The sequence below is a fragment of the Mastomys coucha genome, unplaced genomic scaffold (assembly GCF_008632895.1).
Source record: "Mastomys coucha isolate ucsf_1 unplaced genomic scaffold, UCSF_Mcou_1 pScaffold22, whole genome shotgun sequence".
NCBI classification, from domain to species: domain Eukaryota; kingdom Metazoa; phylum Chordata; class Mammalia; order Rodentia; family Muridae; genus Mastomys; species Mastomys coucha.
This window is the reverse complement of record NW_022196905.1, coordinates 237,393,421-237,419,489: the sequence shown is the minus strand read 5'-3', so window position 1 is coordinate 237,419,489 and position 26,069 is coordinate 237,393,421. Positions and strand designations below refer to the sequence as shown.

The 26,069-nt window shown below is 36.1% G+C and overlaps 1 protein-coding gene across 7 annotated transcripts in view; it reads left to right on the top strand.

Annotated features, from left to right (window-relative positions):
* The window catches only part of Cdh8 (cadherin 8), a 377,695-nt gene that overhangs the window by 230,326 nt on the left and 121,300 nt on the right, over nucleotides 1-26,069 (top strand). For all 7 annotated transcript variants that reach the window (XM_031341029.1, XM_031341023.1, XM_031341026.1 and 4 more), the window contains one exon: nucleotides 21,028-21,164. In XM_031341029.1, the coding sequence (XP_031196889.1) occupies nucleotides 21,028-21,164 (137 nt within the window). The remainder of the gene's footprint in view (nucleotides 1-21,027; nucleotides 21,165-26,069) is intronic.

Sequence of the window (26,069 nt, the reverse complement as noted above, 5' to 3'; positions counted from 1 at the left end):
TGTGTGTGCATCTGTGTATGTTTGTGTATATGTGTATGTGTGTGTGTTTGCGAGAGAGAGAGAGACAGAGAGAGAGAGAAAGAGAGAGAGAGAGAGGAAAGAGAGACAGAGACAAACTGACAGACAGACAGAGAGAGAGAGACAGAAACACAGAGATAAAGGGGTTATACAAATACTAAACATTTCAATTTTTAAGCTACGGGTATCTAACACTGTCATCTTTGCAATGAATTTTTTTCTGATAAACTCTAGAAAACTAATTTTCTGGTTCTTGTATATGTATACAATTTAAAATTTATAATACTATTTCATTGATTAGACAGATACGAGGCGCTGTTCTATGTATTTTTGTGATTATATGCTTATGTCTTAGAACTTTCATGTCCTTCAGCTACTGTACATCTCAAAAAATATATAGATATTGGAGGCAACAAACCATTGATGATTGTTTTGTATTTTGTAGTTGCATAGTTACATTTACTTAACAATAATAATTGTAGAAGAGGAGGTAATTAATTTGAGTAGCTATAAAAACATGTGAGGAATTGGGGTGTTAACAGGAGGTTTAGAAATGATGTAAATACAGAACTAGAATGTGAAATGTGAAAAGAAACCATAATTTGAATAATTACTCAATATATTATTTCCCAGTAATATTTACTTATGAAATTAAAATATGTTAAGTTCCGATTACTTGCAGTGATAAAGCTGTGAGGTTGAGGTGAAAAGTTTCAGAACATTCAGTTTCTCAAGTGACAGAAGGTTGGACCATAATCAGAGTTATTTTCACAACTATCAAAGCTCATATATACATATGTAATTTATCTTGATATTTGGGGTAATAAAAAGACAGCCTCCTTGTGGATAAAACAGAAAGTTTTCTGGAGAAAAAACTTAGAAGATAACACTCTGTGTGAGGATTTGACTAATGGCCATTAGCAGCCCAGAAGCCCAGACATGCAGAATACCCTTCATCAGGTTGAGAGACGTATATCTGCAAGAAGGTCAAATGTGAAATGTAAGAGTCAGAAGAATCAAAAACCAGACATGTGCATAGGCACCCATTTCCTGGCTACACTGTAAGATTGTGCAGTGCTTATGGTGGGATCTAACATGCGTGGGTACAGTTGTATTTACTGCAAGAATAAGTGACCTTGTTTTCATGTTTGTCCAATGTTCTTTGTAAGGAAAAATTCTTACTTTACTCATATGCCCATGTGTGAGCTCTAATATGAAGGGAGTGAATGAAATAGCTGCAACTAAAGTCTCATTATGAGGATAATTTCAAATCTTGGTCTGATGGCATTGCAATTATTGTAAGAAACAACAAATAAGTGCTCACAACTATAATAAAAAATGATCCCTAAGAAATAAAGGATATGTATATTATCACACACAGGGAGACACACATGCACAAGCACAAGTACATATAGGCACAAAAAATATATATTTAAACACACATATAGGCACAGAAAAATACACATTCAAACACACATATCTATATTTCTCTCTCTCTCTCTATCTCTCTCTCTCTTTCTCTCTCTCTCTCCCTCTCTCCCTCTCTCCTTCTTTCCCTCTCCCTCTCTCTCCCCCCCACACAAATGTGTGTGTGTGTGTGTGTGTGTGTGTGTGTGTGTGTGCTTGCCATATCACACTAATCGTAATGATATCACTATGGAATGGCATGTTCTTAATCAAGACTAGGTTTGAGGTACTTAATGAGCCAAAATGAAAGTAACAGTTGAATCACAAAACCAAGTATAAACTAAGGTCACTACACCTCTCATTGTTTGTACAGATTTTAAAATTTCTTCATTGTACTGATGGAAAACCAGGATTTTTTGTTTTTGTTTTTGTTTTTTTTTCTTTTTTTATTAGATATTTTCTTTATTTACATATCATATGATTTCTCCTTTCCCAGTTTCCCCTCCAAAAAACAAACAAACAAACCAAAACAACAAGAACAAACCCCTGTTTCCTCCCCCAACCCCATGCTTGCCACCCCACCCTCTCCCACTTACTGGCCCTTGCATTCCCCTACACTGGGGCACAGAACCTTCACAGAGAAGGACAAGCCAGCCTTATATAGCTGTCTTCTGAGAGGCTCTGACAGTACCTGACTAATACAGAAGTAGAGGCTCACAGCCATCCATTGAACTGAATACAGGGTCCCCAATGAAGGAACTAGAGAAAGGACCCAAGGAGCTGAAGGGTTTGCAGCCCCTTAGGACGAACATCAATATTAATTACCTAGTACCCTCAGAGCTCCCAGGGACTCAACCACCAACCAAGGAGTACACATGGTGGGACTGATTGTTCTGGCAGCATGTGTATAGTAGGGGATTGCAAAGTCAATCATCAATGGGAGGAAAACCAGTTTTGCTGAAGTAAGTGCAGCCCCCAGGTAGTTAGGCTGTTACTCTCACTGTAACTGATTGATAACAGACATATCTATTATTGTCAATGGAAAGTGACAATAATGACTATTCGGAAGAAGCCAGGGACTCTATAGCAGCTATTATCCAGCTTTAAAGCATGCCACTTCTCAGTCTGGCTATAGGAAAGGACTGGAAAAAGATATACAGATCAAGTGTGATTTGGTGACAGACATATCAGTGCTTCTAATATATGCCAGGCAAGTATGAGTTCTTCAACATCTTTGGTCCCATACAAAGAAGGAAAAGACACTGTTTGAAAGCATGCCTGGTAGTCTTTGATATGTAGGCCCCACACAGCCCTGGCTGGAAGGTGGATTGGACCACGGAAGTGACACTACATTGAACTATTGCTTTTCTCCACCTTTTCAATATCATCTCTGCATTTATGCAGCCCTCCTATGCCAGATGGCTCCCAGAGTAGCTTCTCTATGTCTAAACACAAATGGTTAATTTGACATAAAAAATAAGTCCTCTGACTAACCAGGTCAGCACATAGGTATTATATGTTGAGCAGATGGGTATAGAACAACTTTTCCTTTCAAAATAGATCTAGCAAATGTGAAACTTGAGGGAATCTCTGGGCAACAGATCTCTGTGCATTATTTTCTCCTTAGAGCTATTATATTTCATATGCTGACAAGAATGGATCCATCTTTCAGGATAATATTTGCTTTGCCATCCAACAAAAAAATTAAATAAATAAAAAGTCAGCTATTGTGGCATCTGCCATGTTAAAGCATGCAGTCATTTGCCGGCTCATTGACTCTCTGTTAGATTTCATTTTCGAATGCAGTCCCTACCCAGAAATAGCAAGCATTTGGAAATCCTTATACCTACATCTAGATCTGTATTCGTATCTGCATGTCTCCATAGTCCAGTCTGGGGAAAATGAACAGAGATATACATTAAAACCTGTGATCACACTGTCTCCCTCCCAGGAACATTAATTAAGGGGTTGCTTCTTTCTTCTCTACTACATGTTATGCAGTAATATAGAGCAATTTCTGACAACGTATTTAAAGGTGATGTTTCTCAACTTAGCCAAACTAAGCAAAAAAAAAAAAATCATATTACTGTTTATTTTTTTCAGCATAGCTGTCAGACTTACAGTTCTCTCCGAGTTCCCTTCATCCTTGCATAAGATGCTATATTCCTTATAGGGTACTGAGGAGATGAGGCTGCTCTCTTAGATGAGATATCTATTAGCATTACTACCTCATAAGACATCACACATTTTAATGTTTTAGAGATTTACTTATTTTACCTGTATGTGTGTTTTACCTGAATCTATATTAGTGCACCATGTATGTAACTGGTGGCACACAGAAATCTAGAGGACATTTGCACTTAGATCAGAAGTTACAAATGGTTTTGAGAAAAGTTACATATGGTTATATGAGAACCAGGAATTAAATTACAGTGATCTCTAAGAGGTACTTGACACCACTGAGCCAACTCTTCAGCTCCACAACCCGATTTTATTTTCTTTTTTTCTTTTTCTTTTTTTTTTATATTTTTAGATATTTTCTTTATTTACATGTAAATTTCTCCATTCCCAGTTTCCCCACCAAAAAACAAAGAAACAAACAAAAACAACAAAGCCAAACCCCTGTTGCCTCCCCCTTCCCCATGCCTGCCACCCCACCCTCTCCCACTTTCTGGCCCTGGCATTCCCCTACACTGGGGCACAGAACCACAATTTTTGGCTTATTTTATTTCATTGTTTGTTTTGGTTAAGTGATATTTCAAAGAGTATATATAAATAATGTAAAGAATGTCATTCATTCTAATTGTCTCATGCTGCTGATTTACACACTGTCACTAGTGTGATAAATGTCTTAAGGCCTGTGTTAATATGCTAGTTTACTCTGCTATCATTTTTCTGAGATGATATGTCTAATCAGCATCCTCATTTAATATAGGAAGGTGCTAAGGACAAATGCACGAGCTTTTATCAGATGTGTGATCTTCATTGTCAACTTCATAATTAGAACCCCCATAAGAATTTTGCATGTGTCTATGGGGGCGCTTTTAAGAAAGGATTAACTGAGGTGGGAAACCCTCCTTCCTGCCCACCCTACTTATGTGACCAGTGTCATCCACTGAACCAAGATTCAGAACTCAATATAATTGGGGAAGTGAAGTGAAACCCAGAATTCATCTCTCTCTCCTTCCTACCTGCATATGGAAGGTGACCAGGCTTTAACAGTGCTGCATTTCCCTCACAGCATTATGGGCTGTTCTTCAAATTGTGAGCCACAAGATATCTAAACAAAACAAAACAAACAAAAACAAACAAAAAACACAAATATAAAACATTGTTCATTAAGGTGCCTTTGTCAAATATTGTCACAGCTTTGAGAAAAGCAACTTATACAATCATCCTTTTAACACTATAGCAAAATACCTGACATAATCAACTTGATGGAAAGAAGGGGTAGTGTTCATAGTTTCAGACTTTTCAGTTCCAATGTGACAATTTGAGTCTTGACAATTCTATGTATCATATGAAGAACATGTTGCTAAAGTGGCTGCTCACACTATGACATCTATTAAGCTTTCATGCAAAAGAGATTCTATATCCTCTGTAAAAGCCACCCCCAAGCAAATTAACTTCCTTTTACAGGGCCTCGCCTAATGAAAGTTTCATTTCTACCTTCTTGTAGTGGAGTACCTGCCTCAACTGAGACGTAGCCACTGGGGACATTCTAGACTGAATTCCCTCACTTGGCTATTTCTACACTCTCTGTCTCTCCCTCTCCCATATGACATAGTTCCTTTCTTTATCTGTGATCACTGCAACTGCAAGCTTTTACTTACTCTTCATTATTGAAGTTGCCTCACCAGATCCAGAGAGCTTAAGAAGGGAAGCAGAAAATAACTTGTCTCTGGTGTTCAGCCAAGTCTGTGTGGGATGGCCCCACGCATCTGCCTTGCTACTTTCTATAGTATGTTACTACTGGCTGTGAGCTGTAGTGTGTTCTGGAAGATGAACATGGGAGGTTTATTCATGAATCTAACACTATTCCAAAGTGCTGAGAAGTGGTAAGGTTTTAAGTTTGAAGAAAGGAAGCTGAAACTCTGGAAGGATGAGCTATACTTATGTGAGCATATATCAGCTCAATATGGGTGCAAGGACTAAACCTGAGTTTCCTATCACTAACCACTAAGTTCATGAGTAGCCTGCTGGATTTCACATTCTTGCATGAGAATATAATGATCACAACTGATAGTTGCTAATGCCATATTTATTGACAAACTCACTAAAACTATGTAAAATGTAGAGAATTATTACATTTAAGATGAAAAGGTACCTAACATACAGTGCGTTTTTAAAAATGAGAGGACATTTTTATACAAAGCTTATGTATAAGATTTTCTTTATTCCCCATTCTCCTATAATAAATTTATTTAAAATATATATTGGGAGTCACAGTGGTTTTCAAGAGAAAGGAGGCTGTATTTTTTGTTTTGTTTTGTTTTTTATGTTTTGATTTGTTTTGGTTAATTTTTTTTGTAGTACGTTCCTGCTCTTTTCAGAATATTCATCTTGAAGAAAATTAGAGGAGCTCTTTAAATTAAAAGTCAGACCAGTGACTACTTAGTAAGAGAATAGGTGATTGACTCCAGATCACAGGGGCCACATATTCTATTGTCATGGTCACTCTCCTGAACACAAGTGTCCACTCAACACAAGAGCACATATTGCTATTTGCTCTTGGTATGATGGCATCCTTGGACCTCCTTTTGGTAACCAGGCTGGCTGCTAATGAGCTCTTTTCATAAAGACACTCCTCGCTCTCAGCATCACCAGTGATAGTGAAAGAGAAACATTTCTGACTGCACAAAACATCTCATTAATTTGAAATAATAGTCTACATTCACTGATTTCTTCATCAATCTTGTAATATCACCCTCTCATATGTGTGTGTGTGTGTGTGTGTGTGTATGTGTGTGAGAGAAAAAGAGAGAGACAGAGAGAGAGAGACAGAGACAGTGACAGAGACAGTGTGACAGAAACACAGGAGACAGAGACAGAGGCAGACACACATAGAGAGAAAAATATGAGAGATGAAGATAGATACCTAGACAGACACGCAGTGTCTATGTTTGTGTGTGTGTGTGTGTGTGTGTGTGTGTGTGTGTGTAAGCGTATGTGTGTGTGCATTTGCATGTACATGTGATGTGCATGGATCAGTGTAACATACTCATCATATATTGTCTACAGCACAGATCAGTACTGAAAACTGTGAACATAGCCCCATGTAATTGAAATCCTGCTGGTCCATCAGCAGCTCCTCATTTCCTCTCTCTTACGGCTGTCATAATCTCCTTAACAAAGTTTAGTTATTTTAGATACTTTATATAAGCAAACAGTGCAGTCTTTTCCTTTTGTGCTGGGTTTATTTCATTTATTGAAGTGTTTGCAAGGGATATTATATTTTTTACATATGTTAGTATGTCATCATTTTTCAGAATGAATAATATATCATTATAATTATATATTGTACTTTATTCATCTATCATCAGTCAATTAACATACACATGATTCCATTCCTGAAAACTAAATAATATCTCATTGAATTTCGGAATAGTTATACATCTTTGAGATGCTTTCCTCATTTTTTTTCAATAAATAACCAGAAGTGATACCTCTAAATTGCATAGCAATTTGATTTTTAAGGTTGTGAGGGAATTCCATGATTTTTCTCATAGATGGATGCTGAACCATCATTCATTCCTCCCTTAAATGGATAATGATCTGGTACCAGGGATCTATATTTTGGAATATTTATAACTTGATGTATCGCTGTCTAAATTCACTTCTGCAAACAGAAGTTTCATTGTCTCCCAACTTAAAGCACCAACTCTCTCAATACCATTTTAAAGCTTCTCAATTCCTGCTTACACTGGCTGGAATCAATTCCTCAAATGGTGTTAAATATGCAGAGTCACCCATTCATTTACATTTATAGTAATATTTAGTCTCCCATTCACATGGAAGTTTGTCCTCCTTATTATACTAATTGAGATTACAGTTTCCAGGGAGGTTTTTTTTTTTTAATATAGATCCATTCCTTGGAAGGCCCCTCCCTCTACTGCAGTACCTTCTCCCTTCTCCCTTCTCCCTTCTCCTGTCTTTTACCATGACCCATGACTCCAGCTATATAATCTAGCCCTTCTATTTCTATATATAGGCTCTTCTCCAAAAACAAACCAAACAAAGAAAATGATACATCCCATGGTTTTGTATTCTTGTTCTATAGTAAGAAGTCTGACTGAATAACCACAGGAAAACCAAGACATACATAGTTAAATTTTAGATTAGCTATTCTTGAATTCAAGCTATATTGCTATGATAAATAAAGTCAGAGTGTTAAAGTCAAGAGGAAAAAGTAGATTCCTACTCCAATTTGAGTAGCAGCAACTCTAGTTGATTAATGAGGTTAACTGAAACTATGTCATCTTACAGAGGCCCGTGTACTTACTTGGAAAGTGGACTGTGTTTAATGCTTTGTTTTTTTTTTTTTTTCTGTTCTCTTCTCGTCCCTCAAAAAGATGCTTTTTCCCTTAGAGAATAATAAATAAACAGAACTCTTGGACTAGAAGAATGCAGACAATATTATTTATTAAAGCAGCCAGAGCAACCTGTGGAGCAATTAGAGGCAAAAAGCAGAAAACTTGTAGATGGAATTTTTGATTCTCAAAGTGCATGCAAAAAAATGCTAAAATGCTTTCTTTAGGCATAATAACAAAAGTGAGAATGAAATTAAGCAGTGAGAAAGAAACAGTTGGAGTTCAGTGAAATATAATAACGGATTCATAACTAAGGGGTTTATTTCATTATGTGTGGCTCTAAATAGCATCTTCACTTGCAGTCAGCTCAAAATTGTATCTTCCTGTACATTTTCCAGAGAGAGACTGCAGACCAGTGTTGAACAAAACACTTTTTATACTACAAAAGTGCATTTGTTCCTGCTACATTTGAAAAATCCAACCACATTACCTTTTTTCCAAGGACAGCCACTATGCCATGCATTCTAAGTAACACAGGAACTATGGGAAAATAGGTTTGAACTCAACATTCTAGGATCTACCATTAAGTTTATTTGGAAAGGTGATGGGTGTTTTCCATCAATGAGTAGAGACACAGTGCAGGCCACTGGTGAACTCTGCAGAGCATTCAGAACACACCCCTTGCCATGCTCAAGGGAGGCCACTTGAGCTCTTTAACTTCCTCTGTGCTCTAGGTCATGATTCACCGTGGATTACCAATTTAATGATACATGGTTTTGACAAGCTATGTATCGTCTTTTTATGTGATTAGCCCCTCCACGATTTTATAGCTAATAGGCCCATTAAAGGAAGAATAATTACAGACATTAGTGAAGTCTTTGGCTCCAACTATAGAGTATGACTGAGATAGTGTGGATGTGGACAGTAAGCCTGAAAACACCTACTATAAAGAAGTTGGCTGACTCCCATAGCAGCACACGTGGCGTTAGCTTCACATGGTTTCAATTAAGTAAATAAACACCATGGCCCTTGGAAATGCTTTTCACCTAAGATTCCTAAAATATTTCCTTAAGGCTTTTGTAATCACTTAAATTAGTTCTGAACGAGCACAGGTACATGTGATGAGAGTTGGAGTTTCCTTGGCGCCTTGCATTGCTGCTTTCTATTTGTCCCACCTGAATGCCATGGCTTGTACACAGAAAGAGGAACACTCCCTTAACATCAACACTTAGGAGGCAGAGGCAGGCAGATTCTGTGAGTTCAGGGCAGCCCGGATCGATGTGTGTACACAGGGAGACCCTGATGTCTCAACAAAACAAAAACAACCTTCACATGCCTGTCATTGGTCTTACCTTCCACCTTGCTTGAAGCATCATGTCTCATCTCCACTGTGAAGCACATCAGGAATGACTGGCCCACTAGCTAGTCACTCCCAGGATTCTATCATCCCTTTTTAACACACAGTAGGCATACCACATTGCTTTAGATAACTTCTTGGGATTCAATCTCAAGTCTTCCTGTGTATGGGGCAATTGTTCTATGCACTGTGGTCCCTTTTTAGCTCCGAAGCTTCCCTCCTTATTTAGCTGTGGAGAAAACTCACAATTAGCATCCAAACTATTAAAGGAGAATGCTTTGGAAGTAACCGGTTAAGGATGAGGCTTTCCTTCATGACATGGTTTCATGATGTTAAAACCCTGATCTCTTTCCTGTTTCAGCCTTTCTCCTGACCTCAGTTATGTCTATTGTAAAGGCTTTGTGGAACACAGCCTGATGACCACCTCTATGAGGTTCTCCCCTTTACCTCCCCTTTTCAATGATTTTGATAAATTCGCTGATTCTTCTTGCAGTTTTCTACCTAGAAGCATGAAACAATTTTCATGCTGAGTACACTTTCTGTAGTAAATTTAGTAAAAACTTGAATACATTCACTGGTAAGATGGAATGCATTGTGCAAGAGACATTGTGCTATTTTGTTAAGGACATTTAGCCTTTAGGTAGTGGCAAGTTCATTTATGTTTTGTTTATGATTTATTTTATTAATAAAACACTGGGAATTTAACATGTTCTTCTTCCCAGTAACTAATCTGTTACAGATTAGATTGTCCAGAAGATGAGCATTGGAGTATAAGATATCTTAAAGATCAGAGTTTTGAAAGGAAACAGGCAGACACATAGGCAGACACATATAGAAGGATAAGCTAGTAAAATGCGAAAGAAAGGAAGGAAGGAAGGAAGAAAGAAAGAAAGAAAGAAAGAAAGAAAGAAAGAAAAAAAAAAGAAAGCGCCTTCATTTAGCCTTCATTTCTAACCAGAATCCACATCGTATCTGTATCCTATAAGGGAATATTGTGGAATATATCTCATTGTTCATGAACAAGTGCATTGGAAATTATTCATTTGTTTGTTTCTATTTTTACTGAATGGAATATGAAACTTCACATGTCACTATAGACATACTAGAATGGTACTCCACCACTGATATAGATTCTTAGGCCTCTGGAATCTCTTCAGTAAACTGACAATTCTAACTGTCTACTCAAGTCTTTGGATTATTATGTGAGCATATGTTTTCATCCCATAAGTACAAATATGTATTTTTGGATATTTCCAGATGCTAACACCAAAGTAACAAATCATGTGGCCTGAATTCTATCAATGTGATGTTGGTTGTTAAAAGTGACTAGTGACTATCATTATATATCAATTTCCATGTATTTATAAAATATTTAAAACAAGAGATCCAGTATAGTAAAACTATAATAATATTCATTAAAGACAGAAATAAAAGAAGTGTCTATAAGATTTTCAAACAGTTGTTTTATATTGTCTCATTGGTAAAGTATCTGGTCTTCTTCAGGAATCAGAATTTAATCATAATGCTTATATTCTATAAAAAACAAGGATGCTAGCCAAATCTGAACTGCAGCATTATACATCACTGTACTCATAAGGCAGAATGAGTTCCTTATCTTGCATCATGGCAAGTGTATACTGAAGTCCTTATCTGATATTGAGATGTATGGACATCATTTCAGCAAAGTATTTTTCATAGATTTCTGCACTTCAATTTGAAACTGTGCATTGCACAACAAATGTTGCTCTTGATGAAGGACAATCAGGTTTAACTTATGATACAGAGGGAAAACATAAAATAATTTCAGGAGAGCTCACATTGAAAAGGGAAAGTGCTTATTTTCCTACTCTATATAAAAGTTTATTAGATCCACTCTTCTAAGAGCATCCGATTTCATCGAGTTGCAATGCCTAGCCTTTGATTCCTTGTCTTTTATCAGACATAATTCAGCTTTGTGATGATTTACAGATGTTTGCAGCTTTGTAATTGCTGTGCAGCAATTTCCTCCAAAATAAAACATCCCACCTTGTAGAGAAGCTTCTTAAAACATAGGTACTCTTTGGTTGGTGCTTTAGTCCCTGGGAGCTCTGAGGGAAGTAGTTAGTTCATATTGTTGTTCGTCCTAAGGGGCTGTAAACCCTTCAGCTCCTTAGGTCTTTTCTCTAGCTCCTTCATTGGGGACCCTGAGCTCCCAGGGACTAAACCACCAACCAAAGATTACACATGGTGGGACTAATGGCTCCAGCAGCATATGTAGCAGAGTATGGCTAAGTCGGTTATCAATGGGAGGAGAGGCCCTAGGCCCTATGAAGGTTCTGTGCCCCAGTGTAGGGGAATACCAGGGCCAGGAGGCAGGAGAGGGTAGGTTGGTGAGCAGAAGGAGGGGGAGGGAACAGTGTTTTTGTTGTTGTTGTTGTTTTATTTTATTTCTTTTTTTTTTTTTTGAGGGGAAACTGAGAAAAGAGATATCATATGACATGTATATAAAGAAAATATCTAATAAAAAAAATTGGGAAAAAACCATAGGTACTAAAGCAGGTGAACCATTCCATTACTTAGGGAATTTTGCTAAATTCAAGAAGTAAACAACTTAGATATTTCAGGAAGCCCCTGAAAACAAGATATAGTACATTCTTTCATGTTCCTCCCTTCCTGTGGTCATGTAAGCAGTAAGGACTGGTTGGAAACCTGTCTCAGGCCAGCTCAGCTTCCTAGGATACGCAAAGCAGCTAAGATGCCCAGAAAGACACTCCCTAGCTTGGTGATCTGTTTTCAAGTTGTGCAGTGTGCTCCAGCTTTCCAGCATTTGTGACCTCTCACCTATGCCCGCGTGGACTTTGGGGGATGCAGCTGTCTCTTATTCATTTCTCTTCTTGTAAACAGGCCCTTACCCACATTCCTATAAACACCTACACTATAAATCATTGGTTTGTCAATTTGGATACTGGTAGTATCTTTTCTTTTGTGTATCATATTCAGTTATATAAGTGGTGTGGTTAGACATTTGTTCAGGACTCCCAAGGAATGCTGCCACACAATAGTAGTAAATGAGAATATTATTCATAAAGCATTAACGACTGGCCATAATCAGGGAAGATGTATTCTGGGATACAAATGACAGCAAAAGACTTAGCTGCAATCCCCATGGAAGGTCTATTATTGGGTATGGCAGGCAGGAATTGATGATGGGAGAAAGTGGGAAGTATGTCGACATAGTTGGCTTATACTTTAACCAAAGAGGAAACATTCAGGATGACAAAAACTGGAATTAAAATGTCTGTTTTTGGGCATTGTTAAAAAAAACAAAACAAAAACAAAAACAAAAACAAAAAACTTCTAACTATGTGGGACAGGCATTCAATTTGGAGTGGGAGACTATGGTTTTAAACATGTTTGACCTAGAAAGTATAGCATGTGACATGATACTTAGATGTTGTTCTTAAATTATTCTGTTGCATATTATCCAATTAAACAAGTGATTGTGATATCCTTGTATTTCTAATTTGCAAAACATCGTACTTATAGTAAATTCTCATCACTTACTACAATAATTTATGTTGTTGCTAAATGAGTCTGATGTTCAGCTAAAATTCCAAAACAAGTAAATTTATAAACAAATTTTTTTACCAGTACAGATTGGATACAATAATGCACTATTCATTTTATATTCTGGAGTGTGCATATTTTCTATGAGCAATTTCTCTGCATTGTATACTAGTTTGACAAAAAATTGAACATAGAGCAGCTAATTAAAACCAACCCTCCTTATAGGCATTTAGAATTTGTAGTGTGATTATTGCTTGTCAATACATTGTCAGACTATTATGCATATGATTTCAATGGCTTTATGAGTGTAGAAATATACATTATCTTCATTTACAACTATAGACATTAGAATGTGAGAACAGTTGAAGTTTTTAAGGATAACTATAATTTTATAGGAATAATTCAATGAAAAATTAATGTATGAGGAATATCAAAATACTGAAAGATAGAAAAGTTTTAACAATTATTTAAATTTTTTGCTAAGCAATACTACTGGATGTTCAGTTTACGTTGACTGCTAGATAGTGATATACTATGTCATTTTGTCTGTGTCACGATTGCATAATTTAAATACTATTTGTGAAGAGAGAAGTTAAAATTAGTATTATTAATTGTGCTAAAAGTTATCATTTAAGGAGAAGAAAGCTACCTTTCAGTAATAGGTTGTCTTGATGTCTTTGGATTAGTGTAGTCCCAAAGATAATCCCTGAAATTAGCTGAAATTCCTTTGTCTTCAGGGTGAATACTGAAGATGTTTAAAAGGCTTTCATGTGACTTACCATTTTTTAAACTCTCTTTGTTGTCACATGTTACACTTTTCTTGATATTCCCTTTCACTGACTACTAAACTTACATCAAACAGTTCTGTGTAAAAGTCTTCACACACACAGGACATATGTATGTGCTAGGTTTCTCCTCTTTGCATTCTTTTTGTAGGAAATAGAGTTGTAGAACTGTATTCGTCTTCCCCCTTTTCTTGTCTCACTGTTAGCTCTAAGAGCTCTATTCTTTTATTGTCTTACCCTATATAAATTAAGATACACATGAGAAAAATCATCTGTACCTAATGCAATGTCTTGTGTATAGCAGGGAAAACCTAGGTCAATACTGTAACAGCTTAGTTGCTATCATAGATAGGGTCTTTAATTTTGTTTTTATTACTTGATAAATGTTCCTCAAAGTTAGATAATTGAACTATAGTCCTCTTGGGGGATGGGTCATTTAGAAACTAGAGTATAATGGGGAAATTTTAGAGTACTGGAGGCTTGCTCTAAAGCAGTGGTTCTCAATTTTCCTAATGTTGTGAAATTTTAGTACAGTTCCTCATAATGTGGTGACCCTCAATCATACATTATTTCATTGCTATGCCAAGCTGTATTTTTGCTATTGTTATGAATAATAATTGTAAATAGGTGTTTCCTTGATGAGGTGACTTTAGAACACATATCAGTGTACTTAGCAGAGAAGTTAGGAAATAAGGAACTTAGAAAATCATCAACTATCTCATATGATAACACCCTTAGAAGAATGCAGTTTACATCATGTTGCTTCTTAATCAGATTGTTATAATAATTATTAAACCTCTGGGGTAAACTCTTTATTCAACCTACAGTTTGACTGTGTTGCCCTGGAGTCACATGTAATAAGATGAAAACCTGATAAATCCTGAAAGTGATAATTGTCATCAAATTGTTACATTCCTATATTCTTAACTGCAGAAAAGGAAAATACATTCAGCAGGGGATGGAGGCTTCCTGTGGGTTGATGGCCTTGGGGCTAGGTCAACTTAAGAGAATGAAGAAGTATGTTGTTTTTGTTGGTGGTGGTGGTGGTAGTGGTGATGATGTTTTGTGTGTGTGTGTGTGTGTGTGTGTGTGTGTGTGTGTGTGTGTGTTATAAGGAATACATCTAATGTAAATCTTTCACATCCAATCATAAGAATATAAGAAGTCGGAAGTTTGTGCCAAACACTGGCTTGAAACTATGAAATGAAATTATGTGTTTTTAGGTAGCATATAAGTCAGGTAAAAGTTGTTTTTAATAATCAGCAACAACAGTAATGCAGCAGTGTGCATTTTCTAAACATAAAACAATTTTCTCAGTAGTTTTCACAAAACCAGGGCAGTTATTTTCTTAAACTTACTTCTGATATCTGACAGATAATCTGAATTGAATAAAATTGATGACGTGTTCCTGTCTGGTAACAGAGTTTCATATTAAAGTGCAACTTTCAATCACATGCTATGCAATTAGCTTGGGCATTTTCTTGCATGTGGAGCCTTAATTCCACAAAGGAAATTTGTGAAGTCCTTAGCATTTACTTCCAGGAAGTAAAACTGTAGTGGAGAGGAAGTCAAGCCAAGTATTTTATGGATTACAAATTAGAAATTTTCAATAAGTTTCCTGTGAAATCACAGATAATATGGTTTCTAAAACTCATCTTTTCCACATGTAAGGAACTATTTCCAATAGTCTAATTATTACGTCTCATATATTCATGACCCAAGAAGTCCATTTTTCACATTTTGCTTTCCATTGTATTAATGAGAAGGTTTTGTTGTTGTTGTTTTGTGGTGGTTATTTTTTGGTTTTTGGTTTTTGTTTTTTTATTGCAGCTGAAAGGTGATTCTCCAATGTGCATGTTATTCTGCTCGAAGCTGTAACTTTCAACTAAGGCATCATAAGTAATTGTGTAAAGGATCCACAAATATAACACATAAATTCAGTCATGTACATAAAAAAACTGTCTTCAAATGTATTAGCTAGAATGTGTATTCTTTTTGAACATTAGTTCTAGGCACAAACTTCTATACTTCTTTTCTTGTTTTTTTTTTCCTTTCTCTTCAATCTTTTTAATAATGTGATTCACATGTAATATTAACTTTACTCAATAAATGACTATTTCTACATAGGATTGTTAAATAAAAGCAGCAAAACTAACTTATTTGATGTTAGGATGGATGAATAAAGCCTTCTTTTTGTAAGTAAAGAGCAAGGTCAGGTACATGTTTGAGGAATAATAGGAGAGACATTCTTCAGAAAGAAAGCCCAACAAAGACTGGGGCCAAGTGGTAAAGATGACTTGTGGAAGGCTCATGACCTAGAAAGCCAATGTAGTTTCTCTCCTTTTCTACTGGAGTCTATGTTCTGTTGAGATACCCACAGTCCCAGAGGTGAATAGCGATGTAGACAAATACCACAAAGTGTTTGGGAATAGTGTAAGACTCTTTTAGGGCAGTTTGTTCTTCTCACAGCTGCTAAAGTATTTCAATTATGACCTTTATCCACATCTTTCTATTTCTGGACTTTCAATCCCACACTCAGTCTGGTCTCTCCATGATTTCATCGTGTATATACTTACTTTTATATCTGTTATCACTTATTTTTCAACTCACCACAAAGCAAAACACTGTAAAGTAGATTTTTTTTTTATAATATATAGACTAGTATCCAGGACTAAGAGATTGGTATGACACTGACCTCATCCCACAATTGAGTTTCAGCTGGAGAGTCCCAGGCATTAGGCCAGCATTCATTCTTCCTTTAGTAACAGTACTCAGTGTTTAATAATAGCAAGAACCTTGGAGTAGTGAAATGATGTAGGTTATGCTTTTTCTACATGGTCACAATTTCTAGATATATTTCCTTCTATTTACTCAGGTCATTATTCCTGGAAGCTATGCTATATTTCTTTGGGAATATTTTTTCTATTATTTGCTAATGATGAATCCTAGATATGAAATTATTAATCCAGACCAGTTACTTTTGTACTTTATGCAAAGGTTTATAACATGTGCTGTTATGTGGCCTAGGACTTGCCTGGTAGTGTAAGAAGAAACACACAAACTAGCTATGCTATCAGTCACATTGCAGAGTTTGAGAGATAATGAGATGGATTAAAATTTATCCAGAGGTATAAAAAATGATGAAAGATAGAAGTCTTTATTCCTGGTATCCAGAAACCTAAACCCTAATTATTTTATTTAGCAATTCATTTTACTTAGATCTCATATTTTAATACTTATGAATTACTGATATATTCAAATGGGTGGATTCCAAATTGAGAAAAGGAATTACCTCTAGCCTGAGCCTTGTCTGCTGCACAGACATTAAAAATACCATATACTGGGCAGCTTAAGTCAACAATAATTAAGATTCAGATTTCCTGAAGTCTGAGACGAGCAGAGAAGCTAATGATGAAGCTCCCTCTTTTGCTTGATTCTAGAATGCTATCTCACTCTCTTTTCCTGTGGTACAAAGGGCTTCCTTAGTCCCTTGTATTTCATTTATAAAAGAAAAGAAAAACTCTTCTCAGTCATTCACCCTCCAATTTATTGAGGATTTGAATAGCTAAATGCAATTCCTTCTATGGGACACACAAACATCGCAATTTAAAACCCTATCTATCCCTTTTTTTACTTTTAATATTCGGTATGCATATAGAATCTAAGTATGACATTAACCCATAAGTGATATGAGAGCCTTTTTGCAATGCTTACTTTATAATGATTAGCATATAAATAAAAACTTCCTCATGTTCAGCATCTTATTGTGACATTTCAATCCCATCTTTTGGTGTAATATATCATCTCATCTAATTGTCACAATAGTATTAATAACAATTTTGAGTCGACCAAAATAAATGTAAACTATTTCTTAAAGTGATGAAAAGCAAAGCTCTTCTGGTGAGTGCATTTCTGAACTCATGTGAATGAAATCATGTGTAGACACACCATACTATGATGGTTTCACTTTGCTCAGATACTTAATCTCTCTCCAGAAATTCCATGTTTCATCTATATACCACGATTTTAAGTATATAATGATTGCATCTGTACTAAAAATGTGCAGCCCTTTTTTCTTTTTCAAAAACAATAGTTGCCATTTGTATCACATTTATAATGTATTAGATAATGATCCAAAGTACATGGGGAGTTGTAACCAAAATGTTGAACTTTATGTACATATGATATACCAGTTTATATAAAGAATTTCAAGTCTAATTCTCATGCACGTTGAGTTCCTGGTACCTCATAATTCAAAGTAGCAAAAGAAAAGCCACCCAGCCCTGTGCTAGTAAAAATCTAGTGTTGAGTTGTGCTTGATGACCTTAAGGTTGAACACATTTTCTCATCGGTTAGCCATTCTTGCTGTCTCCTGAGAGGCTCTGACTGTGCCCGACAAATATAGAAGTAGAGGCTCACAGCCATCCATGGACTGAGTACAGGGTCCTCAACGAAGGAGCTAGAGAAAGGACCCAAGGAGCTAAAGGGTTTGCAGCCCCTTAGGATGAACAATAATATTAACTAGTACCCCCAGAGCTCCCAGGGACTAAAACACCAACCAAAGAGTACACATGGTGGGACCAATGGCTCCAGTAGCATGTGTATAGTAGGGGATGGCCAAGTTGGTCATCAATGGGAAGAGAGGCCCTTGGCCCTGTGAAGATTCTATGCCCCAGTGTAGGGGAATGCCAGGGCCAGTAAGCCTGGCCAGGAGAGGGTGGGGTGGCGAGCAGGGGGAGGGGGAAGAAGGGAGGGAACAGGGGTTTGTTCTTGTTGTTTTTTGCTTTTTGCTTTTTGGGTTTTTGTTTTGTTTTGTTTTTCTTTTCTTTTTTTTTTTTGAGGGGAAACTGGGAAAGGAGATATTGTTTGACATGTAAATAAAGAAAATATCTAATAAAAAAGAAAAAAATGAAAATTTGTCATGAACTCAAACTGGCAATAAAATATGAAAAACAAAAGTTTTTAAAAGCTCCAATTTTTCCTTGACAAAGTCCAGGTAGACAAGAACATTCAACTGACTCACTCTATCTATCAAGTTCCTTCCATTGTACAGTCGTGTTTATACTTCTGAACTTAATATATAGCTGCATTTATTGCTTACTAACAAATTCATATGACTCACTCTCTACTGTCTGTAATGAAATGAAACTTTAAAAATTGGGACAAATATTTAGTCCTCTATATAATATAGAGGAGTTAAATAACTTTGATATATTTTCTAGTTTTAAGTTTTATATGTTGTTAGAGATGGATCATTCTCCATTTCCCATCAGCTAGATTAAAATTATATTTATTGATCAAATTTAACAATTATCAATAGATGTATCTATCCTTATATGTCTTTAGGACATATAAAGAGTCAACTGTTTTGTTTAATTTATTTTCAGTTTTCTAACCTCTCTCTCTCCATATTCATATATATATAATATTATAATATATTTCATAATTTTCCATAATTGTTACCTGAGTTTGCAAACTGTATGGACATAACAAAAATAAAATAGAGGAGATGGTAATGAAGAGCCCAAAATAAGCTTTTAGTCTCTATACCTGCTTGTACATACATGAAAATGTAGCTATATACATATGTACATTTGTACACATGCAAATACATGCAAACACAAACACACACACACACACACACACACACACACACACACAAAGAAAACTCAGAACAGATACATTCTCAGTACATTTCTTGTCTTTATCACTCAACTTTGACCAATGGAATAAAAAAGGAGCTTTGTTCGAAATACCTTAGCACCATTCTAACAAGTTTAGGACAGAGGTTCTAATCACTGATAACATAACCACTGAACAGTCATGAAGCATGCTTTGGAAAAAAGGCTCATTGCACATCACTGATTTTCTTAATTCTTCTTAACTGTGGCTTCTAAGAAATTAATTGTGTTAATATGTGAAATATCAGCAGCACAAAAATAAAATGACAAGAACCCAGGAATGTCTCAAACTTTTATTGAAAATATATGGAGAAAGTTACATGTAAATAAAGAAAATATCAAAAAAAAATTGGAAAAAAAAAGAAAATATATGTTGCAATAAATGATAATATAGCCTGCAGACATTTCTAAGCCCTTCTTAATAGTCAGCGTACATACAGTGTGTGGGATAAAGCATCTATCTTTAGAGATGTGTTATAGCTGGAATGTCAGTAGTTTACTCAGGCATTGTTTTACAAGAAAACTTCCTTTGGTCTCATCTCCAATTACTATAGATTCAAAGATTTTACAATAAAAACTTCCTCATGTTCAATATTTTTTTAATATTTAAATAAATTTTTATTAACAAAGCAAATATTACATATGGAAACTTGTTACTTGTTTAAAAATTTTCTGATGTTTAAGATTATCTTTTTCTTCAGGCACAGACGTCTATATTTCTTTTCTTGATTTTTCCTTTCTCTTCAATCTTTTTAATAATGTGATTCACATGTAATATTAACTTTACTCAATAAATGACTATCTCTACATAGGATTGTTAAATAAAAGCAGCAAAACTAACTTAATTGATGTTAGGATGTAATTCTCATGCACATTGAGTTCCTGGTACCTCATAATTCAAAGTAGCAAAAGAAAAGCCACCCAGCCCTGTGCTAGTAAAAATCTAGTGTTGAGTTGTGCTTGATGACCTTAAGGTTGAACACATTTTTCTCATTGGTTAGCCATTCTTGCTGTCTCCTGAGAGGCTCCACAAGGGTTCTCTCCCACCCTGAACAACTCCCACCTCAGCAACCTAGCATTCCATTACACTGGGTCATCACATCTCCACCCGACCAACAGTTATCTTATCTATTAAAAACACTTACTATGACATTATGAACTACATTATTTTTACCAATACAGAATAATTGAAAACTTAAATACTTACTTAAAATGATAACATAACAAACCATCATGACAAAATAAAGATTCAGAAACGTCTAGTTAGACTATGTTTAGGAAAAAACTGTATTTCCCTCAAAGAGCTGTAAATAACATGTTACCAGCACACCCTGCATTGGCCTGAGTTTGTTGTTTTATATTGTATCTTGTGGCAATGGCTAATTATCATAAGTTGTCTAATAAATGTGATGGATTGTCCAATTAACTCTTCATCAGCATCAGTTTTTGAGGATGCTACCTATTGAAACTGATGGTGGTTTATGACCTCCATGTTGCATATCTGGCTAATTGCTCCTTGGACAATAATTATTAAGTTTCCTGTGCCTCATTCAGTCATTTTATTTTACAAATTACGATGCCACAGAGTTTCCCAATTCATCTGGCTTCACAACTATGAGTCACCTGGGATTACTAAAGGTCTGCTGTAGAAGACAAGCATCATAGAAACCTTGGAGGAAATTACAGATCTCTCTATTCTGTAGGTTTTCCATCGACCGCCACACTGACTTGGAAAGACAGTTCAACATCAATGCAGATGATGGGAAGATAACACTGGCAACTCCCCTGGACAGAGAACTAAGTGTTTGGCACAACATCACCATCATTGCTACTGAGATCAGTAAGTGCCCAGGCTTGTTTCTTCCTTGTGTGTATGTATTCATTTGGTACCCATTGAACACAGGGTAAATGGTCTGCTCTGTCCTAAATAGTTTAAATCTCAATGAGATTTATTTCACTTTTCAAAAGAAGCCTTTGAAGGAGTTATCTCAACACAAAGCAATTTACACTGTAGTAAATTTACAAATGTAATTAATATATGTTTGAAGGAAACTTTTACATATCTGAATAGCTTTGTATTTTTAATTATAGAACCATTAAGATTTCTTTAATGAAATTAAACATGATGCTTTCTGAAAATTATGTGTAAAATCTGCTTTTATAGGGAATCAATTTGTAGAATTACTAAAATAACACCTCTGTCTTTGTTAATGTAGTGTGTTTTATACTTATGAATCTACTACAATAGCTACATGCTAAAAATTCATTTGACATAATCTTTGCAAGCTTGCAGTTTTCTTCACTAGCTCTTTTATTTAAAAAAAAATGTGAAGGGGAGGATTCAAGTCTCCAGCAACAATGTTCAAAGCCAGGTATAGCAGCATATATCTACAATTTCAGTGCAGTGAGGAAAGATAGACAGATCATGAGAGTTTGCTTGACAGTAGGTCTAGCTGGAACAGCTAGATCAAGGCTCAGTGAGAGATCTCATGTCAAAATGTAAGATGGAGAAATGACTGAGGAAGGCACCACAGAGCCAATCTCTAGCCTTCACATGTGTCTATGTTGGCAAGTGCCCAAGTGGGCACTCACACACCTGCACGAGCACTTATATACACACACTGAGAGAATTGCAAAAAACAAAAGCATTCTTTTCCAAGCAAAATACACATTTTATAGTATGTATATATGTTGCTATAAAAAAAGCATGGTAAAGCCTTCAACACTACACAAATTCAAACATGATACTGGATTCTATAAAGACTTGTGGAAAGAGAGTGGGAAAATGAAGATTAATATTAATTTGTTCTTAATCTATAGTAAAATAAATCTATAGTAAATTTAAAAGGGTGGGGACATGAGAGACATGGGCTCTTACTTATGCATACCACAGAGATGGAGCAGAGCCAAGTTAGAGCTATCTATTCTAAATGCCAGTGTTGGTTTTCTGGTGGCAACTGTGAAAACAAGGGAGCACTTTTGAGAGACAGGAACAAACAGATAGATACCCAAGGTAAAGAAGGAAGCATGTCTGAGCTGTGAAGAAGATACCCTGATTGGAGATGTGTGAAAACAGAGCTGGATCTTGATGCAGTTAGGGCACAACTATTATCTTAGCACTGAGTGGACAGAGAGGGAGATCTGAACTATATCCAAACATGGACTACACACGAATGAATCTAAAGGCAGAAGAACAGCATCCGAGTGGGTGAAAGCATATTCAAGCAGAAAGAACATCTGAGTACTGATGGGCACAGGCTTTGGAAACTGCCCTCTCTTGCTTTTGATATTATTTTTTCCTGTAAGGCCTTAGTTTGGCTGTAGTTTCTTCCTTTGCAACGTTAAGGGAACAATAAAACAAAGCACATCATTTGCTGGTCTGGGTTTATTAAAGGTGTACAGACATGAAATGCTTATAATTTATAGTGTTGAAGCGCCATTATCACCTTCAGTCTCTAAGAGAGAAGAAAATCTATGCCTCATTACATTAGTTTAAGACCATGTAAAGCTTGAAAGAAAAAAAATAGTTTTGTATAAAGGATATAAGCAGTAGTTACTTTTAAAAGTAAATTTTTCGTGAATAGAGTGCAATCTATTCAAGTTAACCTTAACCTGTGCTCCATTTTTAATGAGAATGATTCTTCCACTTTAATATTCATCAAGGATGTCCCAATTATAAGCAATCATGTACTTCATTCTGAGGAACAAAAGTAAATGAATTCACCAAACAGGTGTTTAAGAAACATTTCAGGGCAATCTAGAAACAAAAGATTCATTTTCAAGGAATCTCAAAATGAGAAAGACAAAAGAAAACAGATGTTCTGGGCCAATGAGCTATTAACTTCAGGAAGATAAGAGTACCAAACTCCCATCAGGGAAAATGCCGGTCGGTCGGTTTCTTACTTCAGGAATCTCTGAATCTGTCAGTTGTAGCACCCATATATTCAGTGTGGATACTGCAGGGAATAAAAACACACAAAGCTCTGCAGACTTTCCTCCCTTATCCCTGGAAGGACCAGTATACTGGGTTGGGTTTATCCATAGAGAAGCAGATAGGTGAGAAAAACCATGATTGCCTGAAACCCAATCTGTTAGTAGTGGGGAGGGAAAAATGCTAACAGAGACATTCACTGGATGAACATAAGATGTTAGTAAAAAAATGTTATGTAATAATAGTGAAAGATATCCTTTCCGGTAATAGTGAGATAGCTGTTTAGGATTATCATCATTTTTATTATAAGAAAATCAAACTATAAAAGAAGATTGATAAAATAATAATTTTTGTAATATATTTCCATAGTAAGGACTTGGATTTGTGTCTGCCAAAATTTGTCCAGTTGGTTTTGTAGAGAGGAATAGCACAGAGTACTTCTTCCTTCATATTAATTCAGATTCACTGTGAACTTTAGAGGACTTGAAGTTGATAAACACAGGCATGTGTAAATCTGCTGAAATAAGATTCACTCTGTCTCATTGTCTGCCTCTCTGTCTCTCTCTGTCTCTCTGACTCTGCCAGTCTGTCTCTGTCTCTGTCTCTCTCTGTCTCTGTCTCTCTCTGTCTCTGTCTCTCTCTGTCTCTGTCTCTCTCTGTCTCTGTCTCTCTCTGTCTCTGTCTCTCTCTGTCTCTGTCTCTCTTTGTCTCTGTCTCTGTCTCTGTCTCTCTCTCTCTCTCTCTCTGTGTGTGTGTGTGTGTGTGTTTTTGTGTGTGTGTGTGTGTGTGTGTGTGCTCAAGTGTCCATGTTTTATATGTGTGCATATTCACTTTGGCTACAGCTACAGTCTGGCCAGTGTCTGTGAGCTTCCATGATCCTTGGGCTCTCTTCACAGTGCTGAAGTTAGTTCCAGGCATTTTGAATTTAGGTGTCCCTATGTTATATAGCTAGCAGTTTACCTGTGACAAAAATCCCAGGCCCTATGTTTAATTTTCCTTAACTTGGTGAGAACAATGGCTTTAATTAGTTCATTTTATCCAAGACAGATCATTCACATAAAAAATTGAAATGCAAAAGTATAAATCTATTGTCATGCTTATCTAAAGGTTTTATTTTTGTTTTTGCTTTTTATTCAAGTTCTTAATACTAACAAGAGTGAGAATATAAGGTAGATTTTTAAATTTTGCCTTTAAAGTAAACATTAGTTTAGGAGGAGTAAATAGCAAAACAGTAAATGTACTCTTATAACCAGGAGGTAAAATAGAGATAATGGAATCGCCAGAACTAAGAGCACAAGAAGAATAACTGAATAAGGCTAGAGAGTTGTTTTGACTCAGCTTGAATTTGGAGTATTGAATGTAAGATTTATTTTTAAAGGCATAGGCCCTGTCTTATGAAAAATATTAATATAAAAGCAATCCAGGACAACAGAACCCCATAGGAAAGGGTTCTAATAATGATAGAGTAATAGTCATTATCCGGAGAACAATTGTAAATTCCTATCTGGATGCCTTTCATCAGACAAAAAGATTTAAACAAATGAAATTAAGCTAAGAAGTGGGTTTTAGGGAAGTCCATCTGTTATCTATTTTGTGGATGGAGATGTCAGCCTTTATCCTCTTGTGTCAGATTAACTTAAATGAGGCTGAGATAGCTCTCTGTGTGCATTACTGTGTGAAGTGTTTCAGTGATTACAGATCAAGCCTGCCTTCCTGATCAATTGGCACATCTCATGAGACCCATGTGCCTGCAGTTAGATACCCATGTGTTATCAGGAGATTAGGCCGGGGTCTAGATCTCTGCCAGCAACCAGCTCATCTCCAGAAACTACACCACATGGCTGGTGTTTATCAGGACAGTAAGTACCCACTTGTGTTGTAACATGTTGATCAATTAAATAGTGAGATGGAATTATAGAAGCTTTAGAATGCATTTAATCCTTAAAGCACCTTTGAAAGTAGCTACTGCTATAAGGAGAGCCCAGGCAGTGGCACTCAGAGATGGATTGAATAGGTTGTTTGGTACTTTGTACAAAGCAAAAGGTTGGGTGAGAAAACAAGTCGAAAGTCATCAGCTTCATCTTTTTTTTATCCTTCTCTGATTTCCTGTTCAACTTGAATTCCTGTCATCAATACCTATTTCCTGAAGTGAATGAAGGAAACAGATTTTGCTAGAGTGAAGAAAGCATGAGAATATTATTTGGAGAGACCTGTATATATTCATATAAGAAAGTACATTATGGGCAAGGATATTCCTGAGCATGCTCGGTTAAGATCAACTCAACAAGGATAAGACATGTTTAGGGCCTCCTGAGGTCATCTAACCCATACTGAAATGGTTAAAATGGCTGTCTGTCAGAAAGTCTTCCAGGATTATATAGCTTGTACCATAAAGACAGTAAAGATGACATCCTCTGGGCATTCTCAAGTTTTTCCAAACCAGTTAGTAGAATGAATAATGAAAGGACACTTTGAAAGCACTCATTCTATACAATCACACTGTTTCAAGATAATATTGAATTTCATAAACAGCCAGCCTCTTCCCCGAAAACTGCAGTGCAGGTATTTTTATATAAAAGAGCCTGCCTTGTCTAGCAGTTAAAACTTTGTGAGAAAGGACTTCTGTGTATTGTCAGAGCAGGCTGTCTCATCCTAACATTTATAAAAAAGAGAACACAAGAGTTTCGAGGTTTTTTTTTAACTGGAATTTAGCTCCAAATTGGAGATTGGATAAGAGATCAGAAGTCCCTAGACAGTGGTGGCACATGCCTTTAATCCTAGTACTTGGTAGCAGAGGCAAGCTGATTTCCGAGT